Below are 27,943 nucleotides of genomic sequence, written 5' to 3'. Positions count from 1 at the left end.
TCTTTAGATGTAAAGGGGTTGGGGTCGGAGTCCGACATGAGTCTTTTAAGAGTGTTTTCAAAGTCTTCCATTGTGGTTAGCTTTAATAGTAATAGGGGTGTGTATAAGTAGTAGTAGGGCTCAGACTGGAACACAGCATCTGTCTGTGTTTTTTATAAGCACGTTTTAATTTTAAATTCGTTTTAATCGTAGTGGGAAGTTTGTAAAAGGCCTCGAGTATTGAGAGGGAAACGCTGCTTTGGTTTGAAATGGTTGAGAGGGCGGGACGTGCTGTGGGCGGGGCCTCGAGACGCTAAAGGAGCGCGCGTGCAGAAGTGCGCTGGGATTCACTCATTGATCACTGTTGCTCGGGTCGCGCGCACGTGCTCAACGGCTCCTAAAGTTTGAATTGTGTGCTCGGAGCTCTGCGGCCGTTAGTCCACTCACCGAGAGACGAGGACTTCACACTGTTCCCTAGGGTTTTGTTTCCGGAAGGGTGCAGACTCACTTTTCATCTCCACCAGGATGCGGCTGACTCTGTTTTCTGCGGGAGCTCTGCTGTTCCTGTCCCTGCTGTCGAGAGGTAACCACACTCCTCCGGTTTATTCTGCAGCTGAGACCAGAACAGGATTTTCCGAAGTGCTCTAGTGTGACATGGGGCGTCGTAGAAAAACTTACATGCTGGAATTTCTTTGCAGTGGTGGTAACATAAGGTACCGGGGTGGAGATGATTGATAACCTACAGGTGTCTTAATTCAGGGATTTCATAATGTAGTTACTACTGATAATAGCTGGAAAACACAATCTGAATCTGAAAATCTATGTATTTTTCGGTATGTTTTTTCCTCCACGCCCTGTAGCTTACATCGCCACCATATCTTGTCTCAAAACCGCTGTAAAACAATGCTCCAGGCTTCCCTCGGGATATGTCTGTGTTACCCATTTTGTTATGAGTAGTTTTAGGAGTCTTAAACTCTTCTGTCGTCTGGTTCCCATCACCACCACAGCGAAACATTAAAGCAGAGCATTTCTAACCAAACCACAAAGAATGACGTTTATCATTTTCATCATTTTTTTAAACAGGTCTTTCCTCTTGTATTTTATTTGATTTTATCCCGTTAACACTTTCTCCTATTGGTCTTAGCAGTGATCAATTGTAGCGTTTTCACAGTTAACCTCAATACAGTTTTGTACGAAAGCAATAAAATGGTGAACAAATAGCACTGGTCAAATGTCAGTTTACTACGCACTTCTTCCAGTCTGTTCCAGTGACTAAACTGGAACACAATAGATAAGATTAACCGTCTCCATCGTATTAAGTTTGAATATGTGATGTACGTTAATTCACAAAACATCCAAAAACAGAGGAGAACTCAGCACCTGCGCTTTGCTAAAGAGGATGTGGCTGTATTTTTTTAGTGGGTTTTGAGCTAACTCTTTTTAAGAAGTGTGTGTGTGTGTGTGTGTGTGTGTGTGTGTGAGAGAGAGAGAGAGAGGGGTGGGGTGAGTATTAGTGAGAAGAAAGGCGTTGGTTTCCCTCCTTCAGGTTTGAATAGGGATACAGTCTTCAGTAGGTGACGTGGTTCAAACTAAGAATAGCATGAAGATTCAATTATACATCAATAGCCAGCAGCAATACTACATATTCATCCCACATTATCTATTTCGTATCAGGAAAAAAAATATCAGGACCTCACATTTGCACATAAAACAGCCATTTGGCCTCAGGGAATATTAGGAAGGCCCATTTGTTCAGACCTGCATTGCAGCACTTTATTATTTCACTCAGATATTCCCTCCAGAAAAAAAATTTTCTTTGGTTGGCACATTATATATCCTTTTTTGCTTTTCTTTGTAGTACTGATGTTGCATATGGTTATGCACCTTTGGTTTACATAGTTTTGTGAGTGTCCTGATCATTCACAGTTACAGGAAAGCTATGGTCATTGGATGTTTTGATAAATTAATGTACTCAGATGGAAAAAAAAGGGTCAAGATACAGTTTCCATGAAGTAGGTTTATTTTTTTTTCAGTTTCAGCACATTACCCATTTTTTGCATAAGCCACATCCAGTCTGGTTGGTTTTATTATACATAATGTATTACCAAAATATTGTTTCAATATTCGGTTTCAAAATGCTAATATTAATGATATAATCAGTACCTTAAACATTTAAATGATGCCTATCACTATTCCAGGCCAATTTCTAATCATGTCACGTTATTGATTCACCAGGGCTTTTTTTAAACTTGTATTGAGGCGTACATGTCGCAATATGTAGCAATATAATTGCAGTAGATGTATTTGTCCATATGGTACTGCCCTAGTTTGTTTCAAAAGAGTGTTTCTGGTGCTGAATGATTGACTGGCTATCCTGCAAGGACATGGTGTGTCTCTCTGGCTTGTCTAAGCCATGTAGTCTTCAGTTCCCACAGCTACATTCTCCAGGTTCAGAAGATTAGAAGTTATCTGATAAGCAAGGATTGCAAATTCCATCAAAATTACATGATATGTTGTAGTTTAGCTCCTTGCCTTTAGCAGTTAAACTCTGACTCTTGGCATGTAAAATAGGGGACAAGGATTTTCTGAATGTTTGTTGCTCCCCAGTACCATAATCTTCTACAACTTGTGGCTCCTGCCAAACCAGATAGAATTCAGATGCCCTAGAGTGGGGCCTCAAGCAAATAGTCCTGTGTAAGACATCTGTTTTTTGTTCTTAGTGCTCCGTCACCATGGCCACGTCTCCCTTCCCCCGATTCCTCAGGACAGTCACCACTGGCAGTGTCACACCTGGTAGTACTTGTTTTGCTGGTGAGATTTTCCTGACATGCTTAATTTGAGCCCTTCTGAGACAGGCGTCTCATTCTCACATTTGGTGTGTTTAATGTCACCTTGTAGACATTAGGCCTCTTTACAAATGCTCAGCTAAGTCCACCATCAGTGACACAGGCCGGATTCCATTTGTCAACAGATCACTTTAAAGTTGCAAGACTATCCCCAGATTACACTGTCAGCTTTATTGTGTCTTAAAAAAAACCTCTGACATGTTCCCTGCAAAGTAGTTCAGTATTCTGTTTCATAATCTCTTTGTAGAGCTGCATTCTGTACTCTGTCATTTCTGACTCTGAAAGGAATGTGCATGGATGCAGCTTTCTAGCTCACAGCTACTGATTTTCTTTACTGTGTCACTAAGATTTAATTGCTGGCATGCCAATGTTCATCAGTTCTTTTTTTCCCCCATTCCAGGTTTTTGGAATGAGACCTATAGAAAACAAAACCAAAAATAAAACCTATTTTTTGATCATATTTTTATTTAAGCATATTGTTTTTTTAAGCATTTTCTTTTGTGCATGGCCTCTCCTTATATTGTGTAACAGTTTTACATTTGTGAAGTATTGAAAAACGCCCCTGAGAGTATCAGTATGGTTTTAAAATGAGTGGTTTTGTTTTGCCCTATGGCGGTAAGCAGTATTTTCTGAACACTAGCTGTGGTGCATGTTTTAGACCCAAAACTGTAGCACTTCATTAATTTTGAATATGCGCCCCATGAGGAACACAAGGATAAGATTTTAGAAAAAAGAGGAGGGGTAATAAAATTATATTTTTCTTAGTGACTGCAACACTGATATGATTTTCCATTTCCCTCTGCTAAAGTCTTCAGAGTCCTCGCCCCGTAGTGGGGGGAGGACTCTGAAGCCACCTGCAATATCTTGTGTTCTTTCCAGCAGCACCACTATTCATAAGAAGTGCTTTATCTGTTATCAGCCAAAACAAGAGAACAATTGTCTTGCGTTAGAATGGGAGGGGACACGTAGCTTTACAACAGGGCGAGAAGGACGGGGTTATGTTCTGAGCAGTGGCACTCTTGTCATGCAGGAATGCCTGCCATTGAAATGCATGAAGGTACCTTCGGCTTTCTTGAACTTCCAGTGCTCCTAGATACCCACCCCAAGACTGGACAATGAGGCAGGTCATTGCTCCTCTTTTTTGTTATGCAGTAACCCTAAGAACTACTGCAGACCCCTGCAGGCTACATTGTTTGTGTTTTTTTCCTAACCGATGTATGTATGATCGTGACTTCTCCGGGGGGTGTTCTTCTGTTGTAATTAAGCACAACTGTATACACCCCCACTGAGAAGGCGTTATCTGCTCTGCATTTTTATTTCATTCCTGCTCATCTCTCTCCCAAAGAAAAGACCTTGGGTCTCATATGAATGGCTCCAGCTCATACAGCTGAAAACCACATTTAACCCAAAAGAGATATTCAGAGACGTACAATTCTTTTCAGTCTGTGAGAATTGGAGTGCCTGGAATAATTATGTAAATTTGCCCATTTCACTTTACAGTAATTTGGCTTCATCCTCTAAGCACCTGCTCAATGATACCACCTATGGTTCAGATTTATACATGCCTTTCTACTTCCATGCTGGCTGCAAATGGTTTAATTTTGCTGTTAGCTTACAATAGCATAACATCTGCCAACTGAGGGAAGACAAAGATGCTTCACTACATGTGGCTCATTGAGAGGGTGTGTCAGGATTCAGGAAATGATTGAAACTGACTGCAGTGGTAGATGCTGACATTCAATTTGTGTCAACAAAGTAATCATCAGGCGTTATTAGGCTTGAAAAATTTGAATAAATATTAATATGAACAAATTTGTCTATACTTATTGTTAAATCCTTGACATTAAAAACTCAATATAAAAAAAGCACAGAAAGTAAAGAAATTTGTGTTTGGTAGACTATTTTTTGCTGTAACAAGGCTTCTTGGCAATAAATCTTATACTGCGGGAAAGCCTGTTGAGTTTCCTTTTAAATGGTGTAAGGAACATGCATTTGTGGGATGAGCAGTAGAGCTGAGTATGTGGGTTGCACCCATCTCTGCCAATGCCAAACAGCTAATTTTCACTGGAAAAACGAGGCTTGTCATCATTGGAGGCAATCTCCATGCAGAGGGATATTGAGGAACATGCAAATACATGCTTCTTACAAATGTGACACAAATTAAAAGAGAAATTAACAGGCTCTCCAAAGGTATAAGATTTATTGCCAAGAAGCATTGTTACAATGACGAAATAATCTACCAAACACAAATTTCCTTACTTTTTGTGCTATGTTTACATTTTATATAGACCTAGTGTTTGAAAAGCACTATATTCTTTTTGTTTCTAATACTTACTTATTAACATGATCTTCTTTTTTTCCTCTCAGTTTTTCTGCATTAATACAGCATAGTAATATATTATTGGTATATAATTTTGGGATCAGTCTAAATGAATTCATTCATTCATTATCTGTAACTGCTTATCCAGTTCAGGGTCGCGGTGGGTCCAGAGCCTACCTGGAATCATTGGGCGCAGGGCAACACACACATTCACTCACACCTACGGACACTTTTGAGTCGCCAATCCACCTACCAACATGTGTTTTTGGGCTGTGGGAGGAAGTAAACCCACACGGACACGTGGAGAACCAAGCTCCTCACAGATGGTCACCCGGAGTAGGAATTGAACCCACAACCTCAAGGTCCCTGGAGCTGTGTGACTGTGACACTACCTGCTGCACCGCCGTGCTGCCCCATCAGTCTAAATTGTCGTTTTTAATTCATTTGTTCAATAATTCATTTATTGACAAAACACTCCCATAGGAATGCATTGACTTTTTTGTAAAATATTAACCAAAATTTCAAACAGCTCTAATTTGATAAGGTTTCAAGCTACGGCCAACAAAATTCATTTGGTGGGACCTGGGTATACCAAGACACATCCCATCAAATGTCAAAACCTTTAACCTCATTTTCTGTCAGTCATTTCCTATGAGGGGCCCTACTGCGTGTGATGTTATCAGACAAACTGTCTGAAACGCTCTTATCTGCAAAACATTTTTCTTTTTTTTTTTTTTTTTTGTGATTTCCTTACACTTTTACCTGAAACTTTCATTTACACTGTTTTACACATTTAAGTCTAAAAAATGGTAGAAAACTCATGTAAATTTGAAATTGTTGGCCAGAAGATTTTTTGAGTTATGAGCATTTGTTTGGCACTAGGGAGGGTAGACTGCTCCCTATATTTCATAATAAATTTTGGCATGTGAACAGAGGCTTTTCCAAAATGTTTATGTAATTTAAAAAAAAATAATAAAATAATAAAACTATCAATTCCTGCTTAATATACACAATTTTGGGCATTTGTATGTAGTGATTCCCTCACTACATACAAATGCCCAAAATTGTGCCCAAAATCAGCTGGATGAGGAATTTCCCTTTTGATTTTAATGAGATTTCATGCTTCTTATACAAAGTTAAAAGAGGTACACCAAAACTTACAGAACTATAGGTACTATGCCTAAAGGTTGTCATAGTGTTAAACCTGGAAGTACCAAAAATAATAATGTGTCTCTGCTATAACCACAGTTTCACATCACCATATCCCCAAAATACAGGTGCACCTCAATAAATTAGAACATCATCAAAAAGTTACTTTATTTCAATAATTCAATTTAAAAAGTGAAACTCATATATTACAAACAGAGAGACCTATTTAAAGAGTTTATATCTTTTCCATGTTGATGATTATGGCTTTAAACCCAAAAGTCATTATCTCATATGTTGTATCCAGCATATTAATGGAAAGTTAAGTAGAAAGAAACAGTGTGGTAGAAAAAGGTGCACAAGCAACAAGGGTAACCACAGCCTTGAAAGGATTGTCAAGAAAAGACCATTCAGAAATTTGGGGGAGATTCACAAGGAGTGAACTGCTGCTGGAGCCAGTGCTTTAAGAGCCACCACACACAGACGCATCCAGGACATGGGCTACAACTGTCACATTCCTTGTGTCAAGCTACTCGTGACCCAGAGACAATGCCAGAAGTGTCTTACCTGGGCCAAGGAGAAAAAGAACTGGGCTGTTGCTCAGTGTTCAAAGTCTTGTTTTCAGATGAAAGTAAAATTTGCATTTCATTTGGAATCCAAGGTCCCAGAGTCTGGAGGAAGAGTGGAGAGGCACACAATCCAAGCTGCTTGAGTCTAGTGTGAAGTTTCCACGATCAGTGATGGTTTGGGGAGCCATGTCATCTGCTGGTGTTGGGCAGCTGTGTTATATCAAATCCAAAGTGTTCAGAGACGTCTACCAGGAAATTTTAGAGCACTTCATGCTTCCCCCTGCTGACGAGCTTTATGGAGATACAGCTTTCCAGCAGGACTTGTCACCTGTCCACATGAAAGTACCTATACTTGGTTTCATAACCACAGTATCACTGTGCTTCATTAGCCAGCAAACTCACCTGACCTAAACCCCATAGAGAATCTAAGGGCTATTGTCAAGAGGAAGATAAGAGACATCAGACCCCACAATGCAGACAAACTGAAGGCCAGTGCCACAGCACCTCAGCAGTGCCACAGGCTGATCACCTTCATGCCAAACCGCATTGATGCAGTAATTTATGCCAAAGGAGCCCTGACCAAGTACCGAGGGCATGTACTGTACATACTTTTCAGTAGGCCAAAATTTCTATATTAAAAATCTTTAATGACTTTTGGGTTTTCATCATCAACATGATGAACATTAAAAATATCATCCTGTTTGTAATGAATCTATATGAGTTTTACTTTTTGAATTCAATTACTGAAATAAATTAACTTTTTGATGATGTTCACATTTGTTGAGATGCACCTGTGCATACGTATACACGCACACACAATTTTTAGCTCTTTCTAGTTGAGTATGAAAATGTTGTATAAGGCGATATGTACTTCACCTCGGCTATAGAGCCTTTATTTCTTAACACCAATTACTGAAAGCCTGCTGGGGTTTTGAAAAAGAGTCATACAAATGTAAAGAAATCCTTTTTATCTGTTTAATTCAAATACAGTTGAGTGAACCTTAGCACTGTTCATTCAGTTTAAGAACTTACTGCAAGACTGAAAATAATCAGGGCTGGTTCAAGCATATGGTACCGTACTTTTAAACAAAAGTGTTGTGGCTCATACTCTGAGTTCATACTCTGTGGTCTGCCAGCATGTTTGTGTAATATAAAAGAGTTATGAATAGACACTACAGTTCACACAACTGCACAACTACATTTGTGAGCATAGGTCAGAGCTGTGTGTTTGCTCAGGAAAACTCTTTAGAGTTTATCTTTTTCTGACAATGATGTGCAGATGGAGCTTTTGTGCTATGGCCAACAAAACAGAATTTTTTCCTTACCTATGATTACCTTACATATACGTGCACCTCTGTCCTGTTGGAGGTTCCACTTACTTAGTGTTTTACATTTTGAGGCCATTATGGAATCACCTCAACCATCGTTGGTGTGCAGCATCCACCTGGATTATGTGGCTAGCAGAGTCTGCTCCAGTACGCTTAACACACATCAGCTATTACACAGAGAAGAGAGGAGAGAGAATGTCTGAGCCAATTTTTTGAAGATGGGAATGATTAGGAGGCCAGAAATGGCCACAGTGACAGGTATTGCCAGAACATCACACTCCTACTCTTTTTGAGGAAATGCCCAGGGATCTTTTATGACCTCAGAGAGTCAGCAATTTGGTTTTATATCTCATAGGAAGAACAGTGCCATTTATTCAGAACAGTGTCCCAACCACTGCAGTTGGGCATTTGGATTTGAATTTGTCCAGATGTTCAGCTGCTATAGCTGCAATCAAACCTTGAAATCACAGTTGCTTTTTTTTGTCAGCCTTTCAGAGTTAGTTGTGGAAAAAGCTTTTAAAAAGGAAAATGAAGAGAAAAGATAACATTTAGCAGAAAGTGGAAAGACAGCAATTTACAGCTAACTCTTTCAAACACAGTAGTTCCAGTTTAACTGGTTTGAAGAAAAAAAAACAATTTTCAGTTCAAAAAAACATATGTTCAACTGTCACGCTTTGCCACTAAAGCTCAGCATACTGCAGTTGTAGTAGTTCCAAAGGACTTTTGTCATCATTGTGTTTTAACTGGAAGTGCAGCTTTTCCCGTTACCACTGCTCATGTTCCCGTACACTGTTAACTCTTAGAATAGGCAATAACATAACAATAAAAACAAGGAGTAATTGATTGTTTTTCTCACTAGTTGCTGAATTTGAAAAAAATGTATTTCTAAACATACTAACCAATTAAACAGTTACTTTTTAAGCTCCTTTTGAATTTTTTAATTAAAAAAAAACAATAAATTTTTTATTTCTTCATGTCAAAACAAATGGAATAATGTGAGATGTGCACACTTCAACCTGATACAAAATGTTAAAAACGACCAATTGTAAAAGTAATAAACTCAATCAACATATTTATAATTTTATATGTAATTTTTTGGATATTTTTAGGAGTAACAAGAATATTGGTAACTTTGGGCTATTACGGGTTGTGCACAAATTATGAACACTACGGCACCTGGCTCTCTATAGTCCTGGTCTCTCACTTTAACTGCTTTGTGCTCCTGTTGTATGCTGTCTCCGGTGATTTTAATGTTGTGGTTTCAAAAAGAGGATCAACACTGATCTATTGCAGGGGCCATTACTTTGGTTGGCAAACCCCTAAATCTAGGACATATTGTGCAGGTGGGTCAAGCTTTCATTTGAAGCAACTTTGATGTGACTTTGCTTTGACTATGCAAGCCAGTACAGGTTGTCTCTGAGGTTTGCAGCAAGCACACCTGTGCCAGGTGTACAGCCCCTGTACTTGACTTGTTTGAAAGTCACTCTGTGCATTTTTCTGTCTTCTCGGTTGTGTGTTAATTTCTGTGAAGGGCCAGCAAGTGCTAGAGTTTGGAAAGTGTATTACATGATTCTTGTTCTGTATATGGGCATTGTAAAAGTTATTCATTTACTGCTAGGATTGTGTCTGCTGCTACATGACTGAAAGTGAATAAAGTGAAAATGGTAATGAAATGCATACATTTCCAACAATCTCTTAAAATTGCCATTTTGAGATGTTTGTTTAAGCCAGTGCTTGAAAACAGACAGCCAAGCATGGAGGAACCACATAAGCCACTATGATTTAACATTCTAGATGTTTTATGTCCTGCTCTCCCGGCAAAATCCTTTAGGCTGGCCAGGTCAAGGTGCAACTTAAGACCTGCATGACCCCACTAAAAGATCTGGCTCTGGACAGGCCTTAAACTGCACAAAAATGTGAACTGGATCCCCTCTAATGGTTTCAGTAGCAGAGCATGCAAACAAAGACTTGTTTAATTGTACATCTAAGTCTTAGTGATTTAAGTGTTAAGGATTGCAATGAAGTATGGGGAAAGTAATGTCAATTTCAGAAAGAAAAGAAAGGAATGCCATAGCTGCTTTAATTTTGCATAGGACATCAGTTTAGTTTCCTTCTCTCTTTCTCCAGAGATATCCTGGAGATCGATATTTGCACAGCTTTTGTTTGAGCAGCTAATGGCAGTTTATTTTTTCACACTGCTGCCCATTGCCCTGTTTTCATGAAAGGTTTACAAGGCTGATCCCAGAGAAAAAAAGACTTATTGAACTTGCAATACAAGTTAGCTGACCTTCATGTTTTGGCATCATTGCTGATCTGCAGCTGCCCCCTTCTTGTTTCCTGCACTATATTACGAACACAGAAACTCTGGGATTTAAATTTGCTTAGCCTGAAGGCATCCTCGGAAGAGATAAAGGAGTAGCCATGATCTTTGCACACAAAAACCTTCCGGTCTGATTGATAGTAGACCAGTGTTCTCAATAAGAGAACTTTGATATTTGGAAAATGTTTACAGCCACTGAGTTGTCAAAGATTTAAATTACCAAAGCTATTTTAGGATGCTAACATTTATTAAAAAAACATACAAACCATAGGGAGAACATTAGAGAAATTCTACACTACATTTATAAGACATTTATTATTATTGTCATGTAAACATGGCTTAGCTTAATATCCAGGCACATATAATGCCTGTACAAAAACAATCTATATCAGGAGTACATTTTAGGACATCCTCAGTTTACAGTGTCAGATTTCTGACAAAACTGCTTCAGGTCTTGAGGCAAACTGCAACCTTTTTTTTAACAGATTCAACGGAAATGGTTTCAGAGCGGAAGGCATTACTAAACTAAGCAGCTTCAGACAGTAAGGTATTCAGTATGGTATGTGTGACTCTAACCTTGCTCCACATCTGCCTCAATGTCAGGAAGAATTTCTAAATTACCGCTTGAAAAATGTTGCCTTTTTGTTATACTATCTTCAAATAATAATAATAAAAGATTTTTTTCACTTGGTTGTTTAATTAAGAGAACCCTCATTAAACAGCTGTTTTTTAAGACATAACACTGGCACAATTGTTATTGGTTGCGATGCTTCACCACAAGTAATGAAGATGTTAGATAATTATGCACTGAGTAAAAAACAGCTATAGTGCAAATTACACACAGGTATAATTAGAGATTAGTGTGTGTGACCTGATATCAAGAAGAGGATAAAGACACCTATTAGAGCAACTGGCAGAATGAGGTAATCTGAACACTGTCTGTAGACATGGTCATAACCTGAAGTTGTAAATTGCATTACAGGTTAATGGACACTGGCGGAAGCTTCTTAGCTGAATTTTGTTAATGGTTCTCTGTATATGCTGTAATGGCTGCTCATTAATGGCAGTTGTTGCTGGACCTCTAGAGTTGAGCTTTAGGTTTATGATGAGCCTGTCATTTTCAGACATCCTTTAAGGCCCCCTGGGGCCCTTCCCATCAAATCCATAATTTAGAACTTAATGGATGTGATTCTGGAGTGCACTTACCCCCAAACCTGCCCACTGACTTTTGTTTTTTGAAGTACTGGCTTGCCATAGATGTTCGTTGACTTAATTTATGGCATTTTCAAGGCTTTAATGGTACTTGCTTGCTGAATAGAGGAGGACATTTGGAGAAGTAATGTGGAAACTTATTTGAGACAGACCCTCTCTCTCTCCCTCCCTCCCTGTCTCTCTCTCTCTCTCTCCCTCCCTCCCTCCCTCTCTGTCTCTCTCTCCCTCCCTCCCTCCCTCCCTCCCTCTCTGTCTCTCTCTCTCTCCCTCCCTCTCTCTCTCTCTCTAGCTGTACTGTCTCATGCTCCCTTTTAATGGTATGTGACTATCCGGTCTCTCTAAAAGCAGTTCCTTCTTCTGGATAGTAGGCTATTACAGCCTAGCAGTTTCCATTAGTGAAAAATTATTATTTAATGTATTTATTAATTAATATTCAAATAACTAATTGTTTCTTTAAATAATTAATTGGACAAAATTGGAAATGTCTGCTTTATGAGATCATCCATTGTTCCAATAAATCAAAGAAGCTGTAAAATTTAGCTTGATTTATTTAATTTGAGATATAATGATGACAGAGACAATATTGCTACATATTGTGCAAAACTGAAATGGTTTATTGTGTTGTTCACACCACAGATATAGTTAAGTGTTCTTACATTTAAAATTGCATAGGAGCAATTCAACACACTTTTGCTGTTTGTGTGAATGTGCTGTGTAGAGGAATAACTGGTGTATAACATGTTGGAATAAGGCACCTTTTCCAAATGAAGCATGGAAGGAGGAGGGACTTCTCATTTTTTGTTTACTTCATTTGGTACATAGTCATCAGGCATTTCCACACAATTCCCTTAGCCTGTCTGTATGTGCATCTGGTGCTCATTCATTCTTCTCTAATGTAGGTGTTATGGAGTGTTTTGTTTGCTGAGTGGGATTAGATGAAGAGTAGGTCTTTTAGGGCATCACTGCCTGTGGCATCCAGGGAACAGAAAGACTATTATAAACGCATGTAGATAATAGACAGCCGTTGCCTAGCAATTCTGCTCAGACAGGTTTTCTTCTGCCCATTTCACTGTCACTCTGCACCAGTCCAAACAAACCATGGCCAATTTCAACAAACAGAATCATAAAAGTTGGTTCATTTAAAAAGATTTGTGTTAGTCAGTTTATCACATCTACCGAATTTAATTAGCTCAGAGGACATAATCACTTTATGTGTACTTTTATGGGATACATAATTTTATTGACCTCATTTAGGGATACAGGGTTTGGATATGTTTTAAATGATGCTTTCATTTGAGCTAAATTTATTTCCATCTCATTTATTGATCTTTTGAAATGGGTAGTATTTATTTTAGAAATTGTGATTTTAAAGCACAAACAGTAAATACATTTTTTGTTTTGTTTAAAAAAAGAATACATAGGACCTCAGACCTGCCTTGAAACAAGTCAGAATAGGTCTGGAGTCTTTAGCAGGAAGCTTGTGTTTTATTTATTTATTTTTTTATTTTATTTCAGAAGAATGTTTGGAGTCTACATTTTTGTGTCAACATGGCAGTTAATCCTCACTGTGGCACATTCTGTGCTTGTGGAGAAAGAAGGCGGAAGCATGTTTTTGCAAAGGGCTCTGAATTTTAATATCTCCAGTCAAGAATTAAAAACGCAGTATATAGTATCTACCTAAAAGTGTAGCATTGTGTGAAATAGTATCATTTATCACAGTATCATGTAGTACCATTTGTATGTGAAACTTTTACAAATATCATATTGTGTAATTTAACATCTGTCAACAGCTTCCATAAGATGGGGATATATGATGTAAGACTTGGACTTACCTGTTCAACTGGCTGTGCTCAGTGCCCAGTGCATGACTGAACGTCATAAGAAGTTTGAACAGGAAAATGGATAAAACCACATGGGAGCATACATTTTTCATATGAGTTAACTTAAGAGATATGGAATCAAAAATTTTGACTGTATAAATCAACTCATGACTCACAACCAATTTAAGGGGTGTGTCCGCTCCCAACTACTGACCTTTACTTTCTGAACCTCGGTCAAACTTGTCCTTTCATTTCCTCCACTGAGGTGGCATGGCTGTCCTTGAATATTGTATGGTCTACAGCTGCTCCTGTCCTCATATGCCATGGTCTTTGGAAGTTATTTGCTGTTTTCTCTTTGTGGACATTTCTCCTTACAACAGCCAATTTCAGCACTTAATAACATAAGGCTTATATGTTCATCTCCAGATATAAGTGGTATTGAGAATGGAAGAGATAGAAGTAGGTCTTATTTCCCCTGTGAGTGTGTAGAACCCTTTCTGTGGGGCAGGCAGGTTGTTTTTCCATACCTCTGCTATTTCTACTTAGTATTCAACCTTGTCAAGACTTAGATATTTGGTCATCTGTGTGATGGAGCTATCTTTACAACCCCATTAAAACTGTTAAATCTAGGCACAACATGTTTGTGTGGTTTATGTGCAAAAAGGCTTAGTTTAATACTCATTTCAAAACCATAATTGTATTCAGCTACATTTGAATATGCAAACTCTTACTGCTTTGCCTGACAACCAGACAAGGGCATTTATTATGATTCAAAATGCATTCAAATTTTAGGGAACAAATTCAACATGTGAAACAACTTTTAGATGTGTTTTTTGTGTGTGTGTGTGTGTGTGACTTACACATGTTTGCACCAACATAGTTGTGTTCATACCTTTTTCATTACCTTTTCAAGGTAAAGTCAGTGCATCTTTCCTCATCTGGAACTGAGCCATATCTGAGGTTACCATTAGTTTTTTGTTTCTAACTATTTGTTTAATACTGCTTTGACTAGTCTAGTGTTATTTATTCCAGGGAGCGGACTTCAGACCATAGTTGGCCAGTATGGTGAAGTCATTGAGGTGCCTTGCAACAAAGGGAATGCAGAGGATTTCTACATGATCAAATGGAAATATGTAAGTTTGGAGCCAATTAGTTATTATTATTTTATTATTTATTTATTTATTTATACATTTATTTATTATTTATTTTTAAAGAGATTGAAAGGAATATGCGCAAATGTAAAGTTTATACAAAAATATTCTAGATAACAAGCAGATGCATGGATGTGGCATCTTGTGTGAAATAAGTTGAATGTTTTTCTCCAGACTAAATCTGACAGCAGCACTGGTGACCTGGTAGTGAAATCAAGTGGTCTGAATGCAACAATCACCCCTGACATGGATTACAATGGCAGAATTAGCCTCAAACCGGACTTCAGTCTGCTTATTACTCAGGCAAAACTGTCTGATCAGAAGAGATATACCTGTATGGTGGTCATGGCCACAGACATATTTGAGTACGAAGTTCAAGTGACAATTAGGAGTAAGTATTGTTTATCAGCACTAAACACTGTGGCACATACTGAAGAAATTTATTTATTTTAATTTATTTATTTTACATTTATTTTAATTTACTACAGCACCCAATATTTGTTGTTTTTCTACAGAGGCCCCCTCTCCTCCTACAATTGCCAATCAAGCTACAGAGATGAAGATAGGAACGCTAACAATGGTATATTTTGTCCAGTCACACTGAAACAAACAGCAGCATTTGCATGGTTTATATAAAAATGTTTCATTGCTAAGCTGAGCAACCATTCACTTAGGAGCTATTGCTAGTGCAAGATGTTCCTGATGGAATGTCCCTGCTTGACATGTCGCGATAAACTTCTAAAAGTAGCTGTTGGTTTTCATGGACTTACTTTTCATATTCGCTCTTATAGGTTTCTAACAATACAGTGTTTATCACTGGCAAATCTATACACTATTGTCCAATCACAGATTTATTTCTCTAACTATACTGTGTTCAGGATAGTTATCTATAGATATCCCCACTATTGCACACTCATAATCCATATTTGTTATTCATACTTGTATTATTGTGTCATCAGACTGCTATCTAGTGTCATCCAGAAGACGATGGCTTTGCATTTTGAGTCTTGGCTCCCCCAAGGATTTTTCCTCCTGTTGTGAGAGAGTTTTCAGCCTCAGTTTGACCCAGACTCTTATTTTTATAAAGCTGTATTGTGACAATACCTGTTATGAAACATGTTATATACACTGAATTTAATTTAACTGAATGTCATATTTATAGTTAATACTTCTAGAAATTACAGAGTGAAAGTCAAAATGAGTTTTTCTCTGTTCATCTGCATAGCTTCCTGTGTGTTTTCACAGCTATGTTTTAATAAAACTCAAAGGTTGTCATTCATAGAGAAGGCTGGGGTAGAATGACAATGGATTTTTGTTGTCTGTTTTCAAACAGAAGCATTTCAGGTTAAAATAAAAGGTTGCAGAAAGATGGCAGAGTCTAGGAGGACAGCAGTGTTGAAAGTATCCCTTCACTTGAAAATCCTCTGTAGTTGGGGACATGCAACTCCCCTTTGAGTGTTTGGTTTAAATCTACCCTCTGACCAGATGCTTTTTTCTTTATTCAAGTATGAAAGGCAATGCCTACAAGACTATCATTCAATGCGACTACATACAAAGACACTCAGTAATAATGAATCCATTCCATTGTGTAATATATACGTACAGTTATACTCACTGCTGGATGGTTTAGAAGGTCAGTGGACAAATTTCCTTTATAATAAATGATTAATTTAGGTCCATGGTTTGTATTAACCTGCTCTTGGTGTTAATAACTGTTGTGGACTTTAAAGACATAGAAACAGATTTATTTAAAAGGTACAGAACAATATCTTGATGGGAGCACAGTATGTGCCCATAATGCATTTGGAATTAACATTCTATAGACTAGGATCTTAGGCTGTTCACAGCTCTGTTCAAAAATGTTTGTTTATGTAAATGTCCTTTTCCTCTAAAACATTCTACAGAATTAGTATTTACAAAGGCTTGCATGCACATACTGCAACCTCATTGCAGCTTATTTTGAATCATTTCCTGTGTATAAGGTTCTGATTGGGGCATTAATAATAATTAAGCATTATTTTGATGGTAAACATACTTTTAGCAGATGCATTTGTCTAACCACTGTCTGCTGTCATTATTAAAGAAAATCTTTACAAAACTGCTCTACAAAGCTACACCTGGATTTAAAAAGGCAAAAGAAAATCTTTTGTTAATTGAACTGTATATGTAACCAGCCTCATAGTATATGATTTCTCCTCTGACTATTTGTACTGGCACTGAGTTTTGCCATGCACACGACCCTTAAAATGCTCAATCAGGCTATATTTTGGGAAAGATTTCATATCTTTTTTTTTTAACTGTATTTAAAAATGTTATATTTATTTATGTATTTATGGCACACGTTTGTATTTTTACAGCTAGGAGAGTGTTCTACCAAAGACGCCAATCCACCAGCTAAGATCACATGGCTCAAGAACAAAATTCCACTTGTGAATGATGATAAAGGTAGGCTTTGAACATTAAAACTGTATAAACAAACAAACTGGATTTATAAAATGTAAAACTTCAGTCATTAATCTAAACAACTTTGTTTGGAGGAAGATAATGTTATCAAATTTTGGATTTGTTTATAAGATATAATAATATGCCAAAGACATTTGGACTGTTCTTGATTCAATTTAAAGACCAATCGTTTCTTAAAATGGGTAATAACTTGAACAAAAGTCATTTTTATACAGTGATTTTATATTAATATATTTTGTTTTGTCATTTCAGTGACCAAGATAACCTCTGATGTACGGACAGACAAAGTTACAGGCCTCTCTTCTACATTCTCCAAGCTTGAGTATGCAGCTGTTAAGGGAGACCTGAATGCCAAGTTTTCTTGTGCTGTCCAACATATCACACTGGATTTGGACCTAGAGACTGCTCCTGTGACTTTCATTATTACCTGTACGTCATTTTTCATGACCGGTCTGTTTTTATATAACAATGGTAGTTGGTATACAACTACCTAAATATAGATATATGCAGCAATATTTGGACAAAAAAAATATGAACAAATGAAGCACAATGTTTTGGGTAATTCAGATTGAGTCATTTTCCACTTGATGTGTCTGAGCTGAAGATTCTTTTCAGAATTTCCTAGCTGGCTGAATCACATTCAAAAAGATGTAAAGCATGGCTATTGAAGGTTGAATAGGTCTTTGTTGGGTGCCTCAGGGCATGATTATGAGGGAATTGGCCCCATTGCCACTCAAAAGCTCCCCTCACCACTGTAGCGTACTGAAAACCTCCACTCTTGAGATTAAGAGCCTCTCACTTGCCCAGTATTAGGATCTCTGAAGTACCCTTATCTGTTCAGCCTTGCGCCTTCTGTGGCTTTCCGTTTTGAGCTATACCCCTAGTTTCACACTTCTCCTCTCCACAGACCCCACAGAGAAGGTCAAACTCCAGGTCGTATCTGCCAACCTGATCAAGGAAGGAGACAATGTGACCCTGAAATGTAAGGCTGATGGGAATCCACCACCCTCCAGCTATAGTTTCCACATCAAGGTAAGCATGCTTGATATAACCTCTGGCTGTTCATTCTGAGATTTCGGAATGACTCCTTTAGTGTAATACCATCCTTTTTCATCTGCCAGAGGCAGGGTGAGCCCTCTGCTGACTCTGATGAAACCTGCTGAACATTCCTCCTTCTTTGCAGGGGAAGAAGATGAAAGTGGAAAACTCGGACAATTACACACTGACCAATGTTTCACGGGCCAATACTGGAGAATACAAGTGCTCCCTGGTGGACAACGATGCAATTGCAGACTCTGTGAATATCACAGTTATGTGTAAGTCAGCATTTTGTATCCATTATTTTAATTGAGCCAACTGAAGGTAACAAAGAAGCACTTTTTAAGAACAGACATAACACATGTGGACATTGCTGGTAGAATTTAATAACATCTGAATTTGTCTCTTTTTCTGTAGACCTGGACATCGCCAATGTCTCAAAAGGAAGGATTATTAAGAATTTAGATGAGAGTTTTGAGGCAACACTAGTGGTGAATGCATCTGGGGAGTCTGAGATTTCCTGGTCAAAGGTAAATGAACCAAACATTCATTAAGTCTTCTCAGTGCAAACATATACTTAGAAGTATATGTTTTCCTAATGAATGAACTTCTGTTTTAGAACAATGTCAAACTAAGTGCTCCTGCCAAGTTTGACAAGCTAAAGTATTCAGATTCTGGAGTGTATGAGAGTGTGGTCTCCATGGCTGGACTCATCAGAAAAGCGTCATTTGAATTGGTGGTTCTAGGTAAGTGAGCCTTTCTAAGATTCTGATATTCACATTTCCAGTATGTCAACAGTACTTTTGTCACACTGGGTTTAAGTTATGTATGTATTTATGTAGCTCTCACAATGTGGTGTAAAGAATATGAAGTAATGATTTTTTTACCATCTTTTTTTAACTGAAGATGTTGGGTCTTGTTGCAGGGGCCCCAGTGATTAACAAGCTGACCAAGCATCGCAGTAATGATGGCAATTTCAAGGTTTTAAAATGTGAAGCTGAAGGCTCACCCAAACCCACCGTACAATGGAGCATTAATGGCACTAATGTGAGAATGAACTCAGTAACACTGTCTGAATCATATCCTGCAGTCTGATGCCACTCTCATCATGGCTTTGTCATTATAAAAGATACCATGAGCCTCCTTTTTATTAGAGAGTGCAATGAAGTAACTGGATTCTAAGAAATAATTATAAACAAAAGAACCACATTTAATTAGAGACAGACTGCAGATATATCTGCCATATCAGACAGTGTAGTCTTACAAAAAGGTTAAAATTATTAAAGTGTTACCAGAATAAACACCCAAGGAGTCACATTATAAAATATCTATATATAAGTAAGTAAAGTTTATTTAAAGCACTTTTAAAACAGCTTGTGTTGACCAAAGTGCTGTACATTTAAAACACAAAATACAATACAAACATCACATCAATCAACAACAAATAAATGTTATATATATATAATTTATTTTAACGTGTGCACACAAGGGAAAATATGTTGAATATGATATTTGTGAATTTGTTGTTACATTGGCACAATGCTGCCCTCGAGTGGTGCTCAGTGAAACCACAACAATGCTTTACAATATAAGAGCTAAAGAGAGGTTTGGTGAAAGCCTATATTTTAATGACTATATTACTATTGTTCTTTTGAGGTATTAACACCACGTATACTGACTATTACATCAATGTCCTACATCATTAAACTACCCTAGTCAAGAGGTTAACTCTTAGTGCTGAATGACAAGTAAATGCATGTTCTACATTCTAATTGCAGGCTACTGAGTCTCCTTATGTGGACGGGAGGGTCACACACACAATCACCATCATTCCAACAGTCAATCTCACAGTCAACTGCACCGTTTCTAATGATCTAGGCCAAGCGTCAAAGGGCCTTGATGTGTCAACTCGTAAGTATGGTCCTCCTCTTCAGCTTCATGGACTTCTCACATCTCAGAGCATTCACATGCTTTTTGCTGGGTTTGTTCTTAAAAGAACCCTCAAATTGTCTTGGGTGGATGAATAGTGTTTTTAATAGACTAACCATATATCATTTTTGTCATATCAAAATCTTGAAACTTTAGCTACCTGTTACAAAATGTCCATTGTATAAATATTCTTCTTACATTACAAAATATAGCACCAATTAATAATTACATATTTATTTGTTCACACCTCATTGAAAAACCTTAAAACAATTTTCTATATTCTAATAAAGATATTAAAGCTGTTAAAAATATTATTCCCAAGACCTGAACTATTAAACAAATTAAACATTTTATTTTTAATTGTCCTAGAAAACAGTCCTGATTTGCTTTGACTGTTCTTAGAATGACTGGCAAAGAAGATGATGGTGTTTTTAGAATGTTTTTTTGTTTTCTCCAAATCCAGAGATTAACAATAAAATGGTGTTTTATGTATGACAACAATAAAATAAGAGTTAGCTCCTGCCAGTCATCTGCCAGCAAAAAGTGTGTTCTGTAGTACACTTCCCAATTATATCTGTGACAAGATCTACCCAGGGCAATCTGAGCTTCCCTTTTTTTCCTGTTTCTTTTCTGTCTTGGTTTTTGTCGGGATGCTGGACTCTGTCCTCTGTCTCTGAACACATTCTGTCACTGTGCATGCTTTAAAAAGATGTAGTGCCTCATTCAGAAAAAGCTGTGACTGCTGCCAGTCTTTACTATTCCAGTAACAAAGGCTTTCATACAACAAACTACAGGCTACACTCACTAAGATGTAGTTTATTGTGCTCTCTGCATTTGGGGTGGCCATGGCAATTCCTGATTGGGGCTTTAGCTTTTAGAGTATATTCTAGTTTAGCAAACCTGCACGCTTTAGCACTTTTTTATCAGGGGAATTGATTGAAAGTGGGCTTTATAGAAATATTCTGCAATCATTTTCATTGAACAATTTACATTGAACTCTAAAAGAAATTTTAAGAAATATACACAAATTGAATGATGTTGTATCTGATTGCAGTATTTGAGGAGGTGACAATGGACAAACAAGGTGAGTTCATAAGGTTTCATAATTGCTTTTTTTGTGAAACACAATTAATATACACTCTTTTGAGTTCTGATATAAATCTGTTTAGATCGTCTAGATAAATTGTATCCAAAAGATTATAGATAAATGCTCATCAAATATTTCTGAAATGTAAATAGGTAGGTTATGCTGCAGTAACTCAACAAGGAAAGTTCTACACTACGCTCCTAAAAAAAGAGTTTCTTGAAATGTTTTTTTTTTTTTTTAAGTAAAAGCAGTGGTTCTATTTAAAACAATTGGTATGGTGTAATTGTTTTTCAGACTATTTAAAAAATGTTTTGTGTATTTTTTTTATATGTCATCTTTTTGAAAATAGTTTTATACAGAACCAGAAATTGCTCTTCTGTTGTATTTTAATGTAGAGAACCAATTTCAAAAAGGTGCTATATTATACTATACACAACGCATTCTACACCAGTATGAAGAACCATTCCATTATGCTAACTATTCAATACGCTAATACTTTTTAAACAACAATTAGGGTTCTTAATAGAGCCAGTGTCTTTACTTTATTATTTTATATTATTTTTGTAGGTCAAAACAGTTTACTAGGTTTTATGGAACACATACTATTTTAAGTGCGGAAGCTGACCTATCCAGCATCCTGACAGAACCTGTTTTAACCATTTAATGTTTTATATTCACTCTGGTTTTTTTGTCCATAATAACAACTGTCTGCCTGATTGTATGCAAACATTTGCTTGTTAATGTATAACAGCCCTCAACTTTCATTCTGCAATCATATCGAGTCTCCTAGACCCATTGTTTAGGTTCCAATTAACTATATTCCTCCATCATGTTTCATCAGCAGAAGACTCAAATGGCCAGGCTCGAGTGGCAGTGGGGGTTGTCATAGGTGTGATCCTAGCGGCTCTGGCTATTGGCCTTATTTACTGGGTATACATGAAGAGAACCAGGTACTATAACAGTTAACATTTAAATAAATCAAAATGTTATTTATTATCATTTTGGATGTCATTTGCAACACAAATATAAAGAAGAAAATGAGTGGTATTTAGGTATAATGAACAAATTTTGAGGTTATTCATCCTGTATCGTTTTCTTAGGCAAGGCTCCTGGAAAACGGCAGAAAAAGAGGACGACACATTGGAAGAAAGCAAAAAGCTGGAGGAAAATCCATGTCAAAAGTCTGAGGCTTAAAACCAAAGAATGCTTTCAGGGTGAGAAAATATGATTTTTCTCAGGGTTGTCTTAAATAAATATACTGTAAGACAAAACCATCAGCATTTGTCAAATTAGCTTCACCTATATTTCAATAATGGGAAACATTAATGTGGGTTGAATGTGTTTGCTGAGTCAAAGCCTACCCTATACCCAAAATATTAGATAGCTATTAGCTGATTCCTATGTAGATAAGGCAGAAAAATACTGCATTTATAATGATGTGGAACAGAATTTTATTAACATTAATGTTAGAGAGTGAGGCTGTGTCCCAAACAACAAACTATGGAACTTTACATACTACACTACAGAAAGCACTGCTAAAGGTGATATATATATATGTATATATATATATATATATATATATATATATATATATATATATATATAAAATGTTTGGGACACAGCAAAACTAATGTTAACTTGCTGCATGTCACAACCTGAACACAGCTAATATTAACATTAACTAACTCTCTGAAGTTAATCATCAGCCAGTGAAGCTAAAGATTAGAGCAGCTTTATATTTGAACAGGCGATTTAAACTAAGGCCAAAAGAAGACCCGCTTTGTCTGACTCACTGCCAAAACACGTTAATCTCTGTGGCACATTTTTTAAAAATGTTTTCGGAAAAAAAGCATATTTTGGGTCCCAGCAAGCTACATTTTCTGGTCTACTATCTAATATTCTTTTAGTGTGTTTAAGGGCTATTAATGAATCTATTGTGAGTGGGTGCTTTTTACTGAGTAAGCTTTAATGGCAAAACAGAAAGGCATTAATAAAAACAGGCATAAAAATTCTTCCAATTCCTTGCGCCCCACCTGCAATTTGAATAATAAAGACTTGGAATTATTTTTCATTGCGGAAGGTTGATAAACAAATCATTTTCATGGTCTTCTTTATCTTAAAACCTAATAACTAACGGCGATAATGAACTGTGGTATAATCACAATAATAGACTCGAGGTCTTGTGCCTATGACCGCAGGACACCAGTGCCAATATCTCACGTTATAGCACTCCCTCGTGTATTATTGCTTAGTTATGCTTCATGCAATATTACATGTGACCTTGCATAATAAAGAAAAGATAATAGAAAAATAATATAGAATATGAATTTAAATTCACAGGGCAAAAATAAAGGAACATTTGAAAAGGCAATGTAGAGACTTTCCTGTGATAGGGATATTTGCTACTCTAGGTTTAGCACTGCATAAAGTTATACGTTTATTTTTAAAACCAGAGATTTTCCTCTCTCTGTTTTTGAAATGATGCCAGTCTGAAAACGGCTGCATTATCATGTCAGTCCAGTAGGGGGCCATTGTATCTCTTAAAGCCCCTGGGAACCCAATTAGAAAATTGTTTTTTATAATTCTAAACTTGGGTGTTATGTGAAATGTGCAGCAAAGTTTAAATAGAAAACACAACAGAAATATGATAAAGCTCTCCTCAAAAATGACCAGTACTGCTCTCCTCTTGATGTAGAATGAACAGTCCTAAAAGTTGGTATTACTTATGTCACTATTACCCTGACCAATCACAAGGCTACCATAGCCACGCCTCCTCTCTGAGTCAAAGAGACTGATAAGCTAAAGCTTAGGAGCCGTTAGTAAATGAGCTAGCTATCCAGCCATTCTCCAAGCTATGGGGAGGGAGTGAAAGACATAAACAGAGCAAACACAGAACACATAACAATACAGAATGAGCCTGAACGGATTAAGTCTGAGTACAGCAGAGATAGCAGCAACACTCGGTCGCCGTGTTTAATGGCATGTCTGCAAAGAAATCATCCGCACTTGGCTGGCGCACAGAGCAGATTAACAGCGGGGAAGGCAGACCCACTCTGTCAGCAGTACAGCTGAGATAGCGGCCACACTAGGCCGGCGTGTACAGCAAAGTAGCAGCAGAGATAAAAGCCACACTCTGCAGTTCAGCAGAGTAGCAGGGGAAAAGGGGGAAAGCACCTGTTTGGAGACAGTGTAGAAGATCGTACATGAACGGTATTGGCTGTATAATGCCAATTCCACCTGCCTGTGCCGTTTTGTGTAATGTTATCTTGTGTGACAACTGCAGTTCAGAGTAAAAACCCTGCAACTGCTCTTTCTCGAGGCTAGGTGTTGCCATGGTAACGTAAATAGCATTTTGTTCTCCAGTGATAGAGAGCTGTCACTAGTATTGGACCACGCCCACACCATTCTCAGAGAGCTCTGAGGAGCCTATTTTGGTCATTTTTGAGGAGAGATTGATCATATTTCTGTTTTTTATTTAAACTTTGCTGAACGTTTCACATAACATGTTTAGAATTATACTTTAATTTTAGAGCATTAAATGCATGTAAAAATGAGTGTAAAATTCTACATTTTACTGCAAATACTTCTCTCTCTTGATATTACAGGTTTTTTTGGGGGGGTTTTTGTTTGGTCCAGCTATCACCAAATGTCATTCTATGAATTACTCTGCTGGACCAGAGTTATGAATGGCATTTAAACTTAGATTAGCACATTAACACAGTGGTGCAATATCCTATACATTAGCGCACTGCTGCCACCGTCAAGTGAAAGACAAAACTGCCAAGTGACGATGTACTGCCACTAACGATGTATTCTTTAAAGTGAAGCCCCGGGCAATAAAAATCTTACAGCTGGCCGCATTTCGCCCGGGCTTTTGACACCCCTGTCTTAAAGCATGAAAGAAACTGTTGTTAATCCCAAACCACTCCCATGTTCCATATGTATTGCACTATGTTTTTCAAATTAATTCAAATGAATGAATCTAGATCTGAATAGTGCAATATATATTTCTAATACATTTATATTAATTCATATGTGGGAACCTGGCATCTAGTGGTAGCTGCATGTACAGTGTAATTTAATGACTTATTTTCATTACGTAGGTTAAAGGGAGTGAGGAGGCATTTGCATGTCAGCCAGAGACAGGCACGCTGTGTAATGTCAGCATTTCTGAAAATGTTTTCTTTCATCCACACAAGAACACTTGACAATGCCATTTTCAAAACCTCCATTTTCAGTGGATGGGAGGCCAAAACGCAAACAAAAACCTCAGTTTTTAAAAATAAATGTGTCCTTGTGGACAGGACCTTTACCTAGTTTTACCCTCTCCTTAAGGAAATTAAACCTCTATACCCTGCAGAGTTATTAAACCTTACTATGACTAAAATGAGCTGTGCAGAGACAATGAACCTCCCTATGTGTGATTCTCTAAGGAATTAAATATCACTCTGTCCACAGTGTGAGTTTTGCAAAGCGACTGAACCTTGCTGCACATGCTTATGAACGTTAAATGCAGTGCAGATACTACCACCTCCCTGCACTGGCCAGATACTCTCCTTATGCATGCGTTTTTTAACTCACTACGGTTTAAGTGACAAAAGCTTTGTCTAGGCAGCCTGGCAAAAAACAAGTTAAAATGTGAAACGTTCATAGGTTGCCTTAAAAATGTTGGTTTAATGAACAGCTAATGATAAATTGACAGGTCAAAATACTCATTGTTCTGTTATTTATTAAAAGTTTATGTCACTGCACATTGTAAAGCAGCCCCAGTTAAAATATTACATCTAGCTCTGTACATGCCTCTTGCCTTTTCTAATATCTACCAATATTGCACTGTTAGCATGGAAATCGTTAGCTTCAGTTTCATGGAATACAGTAGCTGCTCTTCTGGAATTCTTTTTGAAGTGTTTTTTTTGTTTGTTTGTTTTTTTTTTTCCAGGAGCTGAAGCAGTATTGTAGCAAACTGTATTACAATCTGTGCAAATGTACGGAAAGCTAAGAGGAGTCTGTCTCATTTGGCTGATGGACCACTGTCTGAACTGAAGTCCATAATGTATCTCTTCATCCTCCTGCCAAGAGGAAGACCTTATAAATGATGTGTGTTGTATAGTTGCTCTGCAGTGAGGATTCACTTTGTAATGTACCTGTTTAGAAAATTGTGTGTGTTAAATGTTGATTATGTTGCCGTTCATATATTTGATTGTTTATAAAAAGCCAATTTTATTTGTTTGAGGCAAATTTACCTCATGTTTAAGAAAACTAGCCTTAGACTGTGACTCCCTTTGGGTTTTGGAAGCGATGTTTGAATGCTTTTCAATGCTGATTCCTATGCTGTGTTTTCACTCATTACCCTGATCAAACATAGATTCTGATTAATGACTACTATTGACAGTACTGTTTTGTTTTGTTTTTTTCAGTATGAGCAGTTGGTAAAGTTTCAGTTATGTCATAAAAGAGCATTGAATATATAAAACTTCTCAGAATTTAAAATAAATGCTTGCAGAGGGTCTGGGCCAGGATTGTACTTGGGATGTTATTGAAAAAACTATAATTAAAAAAAACTATAGGTCACATGATAGAAATACAATCTGATATTAAAATTTCTGGTCTTCTGTGTTATGTGCAAACAGAAGAGCAATGCGGATATCCAATATTTTTCAGGTGCATATTTGTCTTTGTTGATACATAAACATTTATGTAATAAGTTAATACTAATTTTCGGTTGGGTTACAAATGTTGTAAAATGATTACATTTAAAATGTTTTGGCAGAGTTTTCAATTTTTAAAAGCAAATATCTGATTATACTGATGTGATTACAATACTTTGCATCCTTATTTTATACCTGACATTAATCACATCTTGATAAAGAACTGGACTTTATGTTGAAGATGGACTAACTCTGCAGAGACCTTCCTTAATAAGACTCAGACTATTTGTTCAGTTTCCATATTCTGGTTTCAGATGAGGAAAGAGTATAGGGGCTCCTATTGCCATAGATCAGGTGTGTTTGTTTGTTTACTTTTAGGCATCACAACAAATGTAATTGTTTATTACACTAGTTCTGCTGTTAATAACACTAACCTCTCTGATATCAAAAATATATATCAAAGAACTGATCTGCTGAATTAGACCTACTTTGTAATTCAATGGTAGCCTGACCTTGCAGGCTTGAAAGCCTAAAATAATTTGTGTAAACTATCAAATGTTTCCTGTTTACTTGAGACTTTGTTTAAGAACTTAATGTGAATACTGCGAACATGTAAATCAGTTTAGAACCATCTCACAATAGAAGTGTGTCACCTATTCCTCCATCTGATTAGTTGCTGTTCTTGTTTCAAGGAACAGACAATAATCTATGAATGCTTTAAAGCTGTAAATATCACTAAAGTTTTGTTATTTTGTTTTCTATTTATATTAAATTTAGGCATGGATGGCTATGTTTCATCATCCTTTTGATTTAATACATTTTTCCAAAAATGTACCTGCTACTGAAACGCATGGTATTATCTTGCAGGCCATACAAGTGTGATACCCTGCTTCTCTTCTGTCTGTGTTTTGGTGCATTGTATGCCCAAATTTGTTTCTGGTTTTATTTCTATTTGCATCTAAGCCACCAGAGACACCAAAGAGTGTGATTGCAGCCATGCAGGTATTGTAAATACTGATCATTGTTTTTGGTTTTGTTTGGTGTTTTTGTACCTTTGTTTAAATAAAGATTACATTTTAATAAAAGC

General features: G+C 37.2%; 1 protein-coding gene across 4 annotated transcripts; it reads left to right on the top strand.

The window, feature by feature from the left end:
- Positions 1-323: 323 nt before the first annotated feature.
- Positions 324-27,943, top strand: alcamb (activated leukocyte cell adhesion molecule b). 4 transcript variants are annotated; one of them, XM_066678091.1, is made up of 16 exons: positions 324-562; positions 14,573-14,673; positions 14,866-15,082; positions 15,207-15,271; positions 17,049-17,136; positions 17,407-17,583; positions 18,062-18,186; positions 18,338-18,470; positions 18,610-18,722; positions 18,812-18,938; positions 19,118-19,239; positions 19,971-20,103; positions 21,176-21,205; positions 22,053-22,158; positions 22,309-22,422; positions 26,148-27,943. In XM_066678091.1, the coding sequence occupies exons 1-15, from the start codon at positions 505-507 to the stop codon at positions 22,400-22,402; spliced, it is 1,689 nt and encodes a 562-aa protein (XP_066534188.1). In that variant the 5' UTR covers positions 324-504; the 3' UTR covers positions 22,403-22,422; positions 26,148-27,943. The 4 variants fall into 4 exon arrangements, with proteins under 4 accessions (XP_066534188.1, XP_066534187.1, XP_066534186.1 ...); XM_066678090.1 differs by having other exon boundaries at positions 22,050-22,158; XM_066678089.1 differs by lacking the exon at positions 21,176-21,205.

This window comes from Hoplias malabaricus, chromosome 1, assembly GCF_029633855.1.
Source record: "Hoplias malabaricus isolate fHopMal1 chromosome 1, fHopMal1.hap1, whole genome shotgun sequence".
In the NCBI taxonomy this organism is placed as follows: Eukaryota; Metazoa; Chordata; class Actinopteri; order Characiformes; family Erythrinidae; genus Hoplias; species Hoplias malabaricus.
The sequence above is the reverse complement of the archived record's forward strand: the minus strand, read 5'-3'. Positions and strand labels throughout refer to the sequence as shown.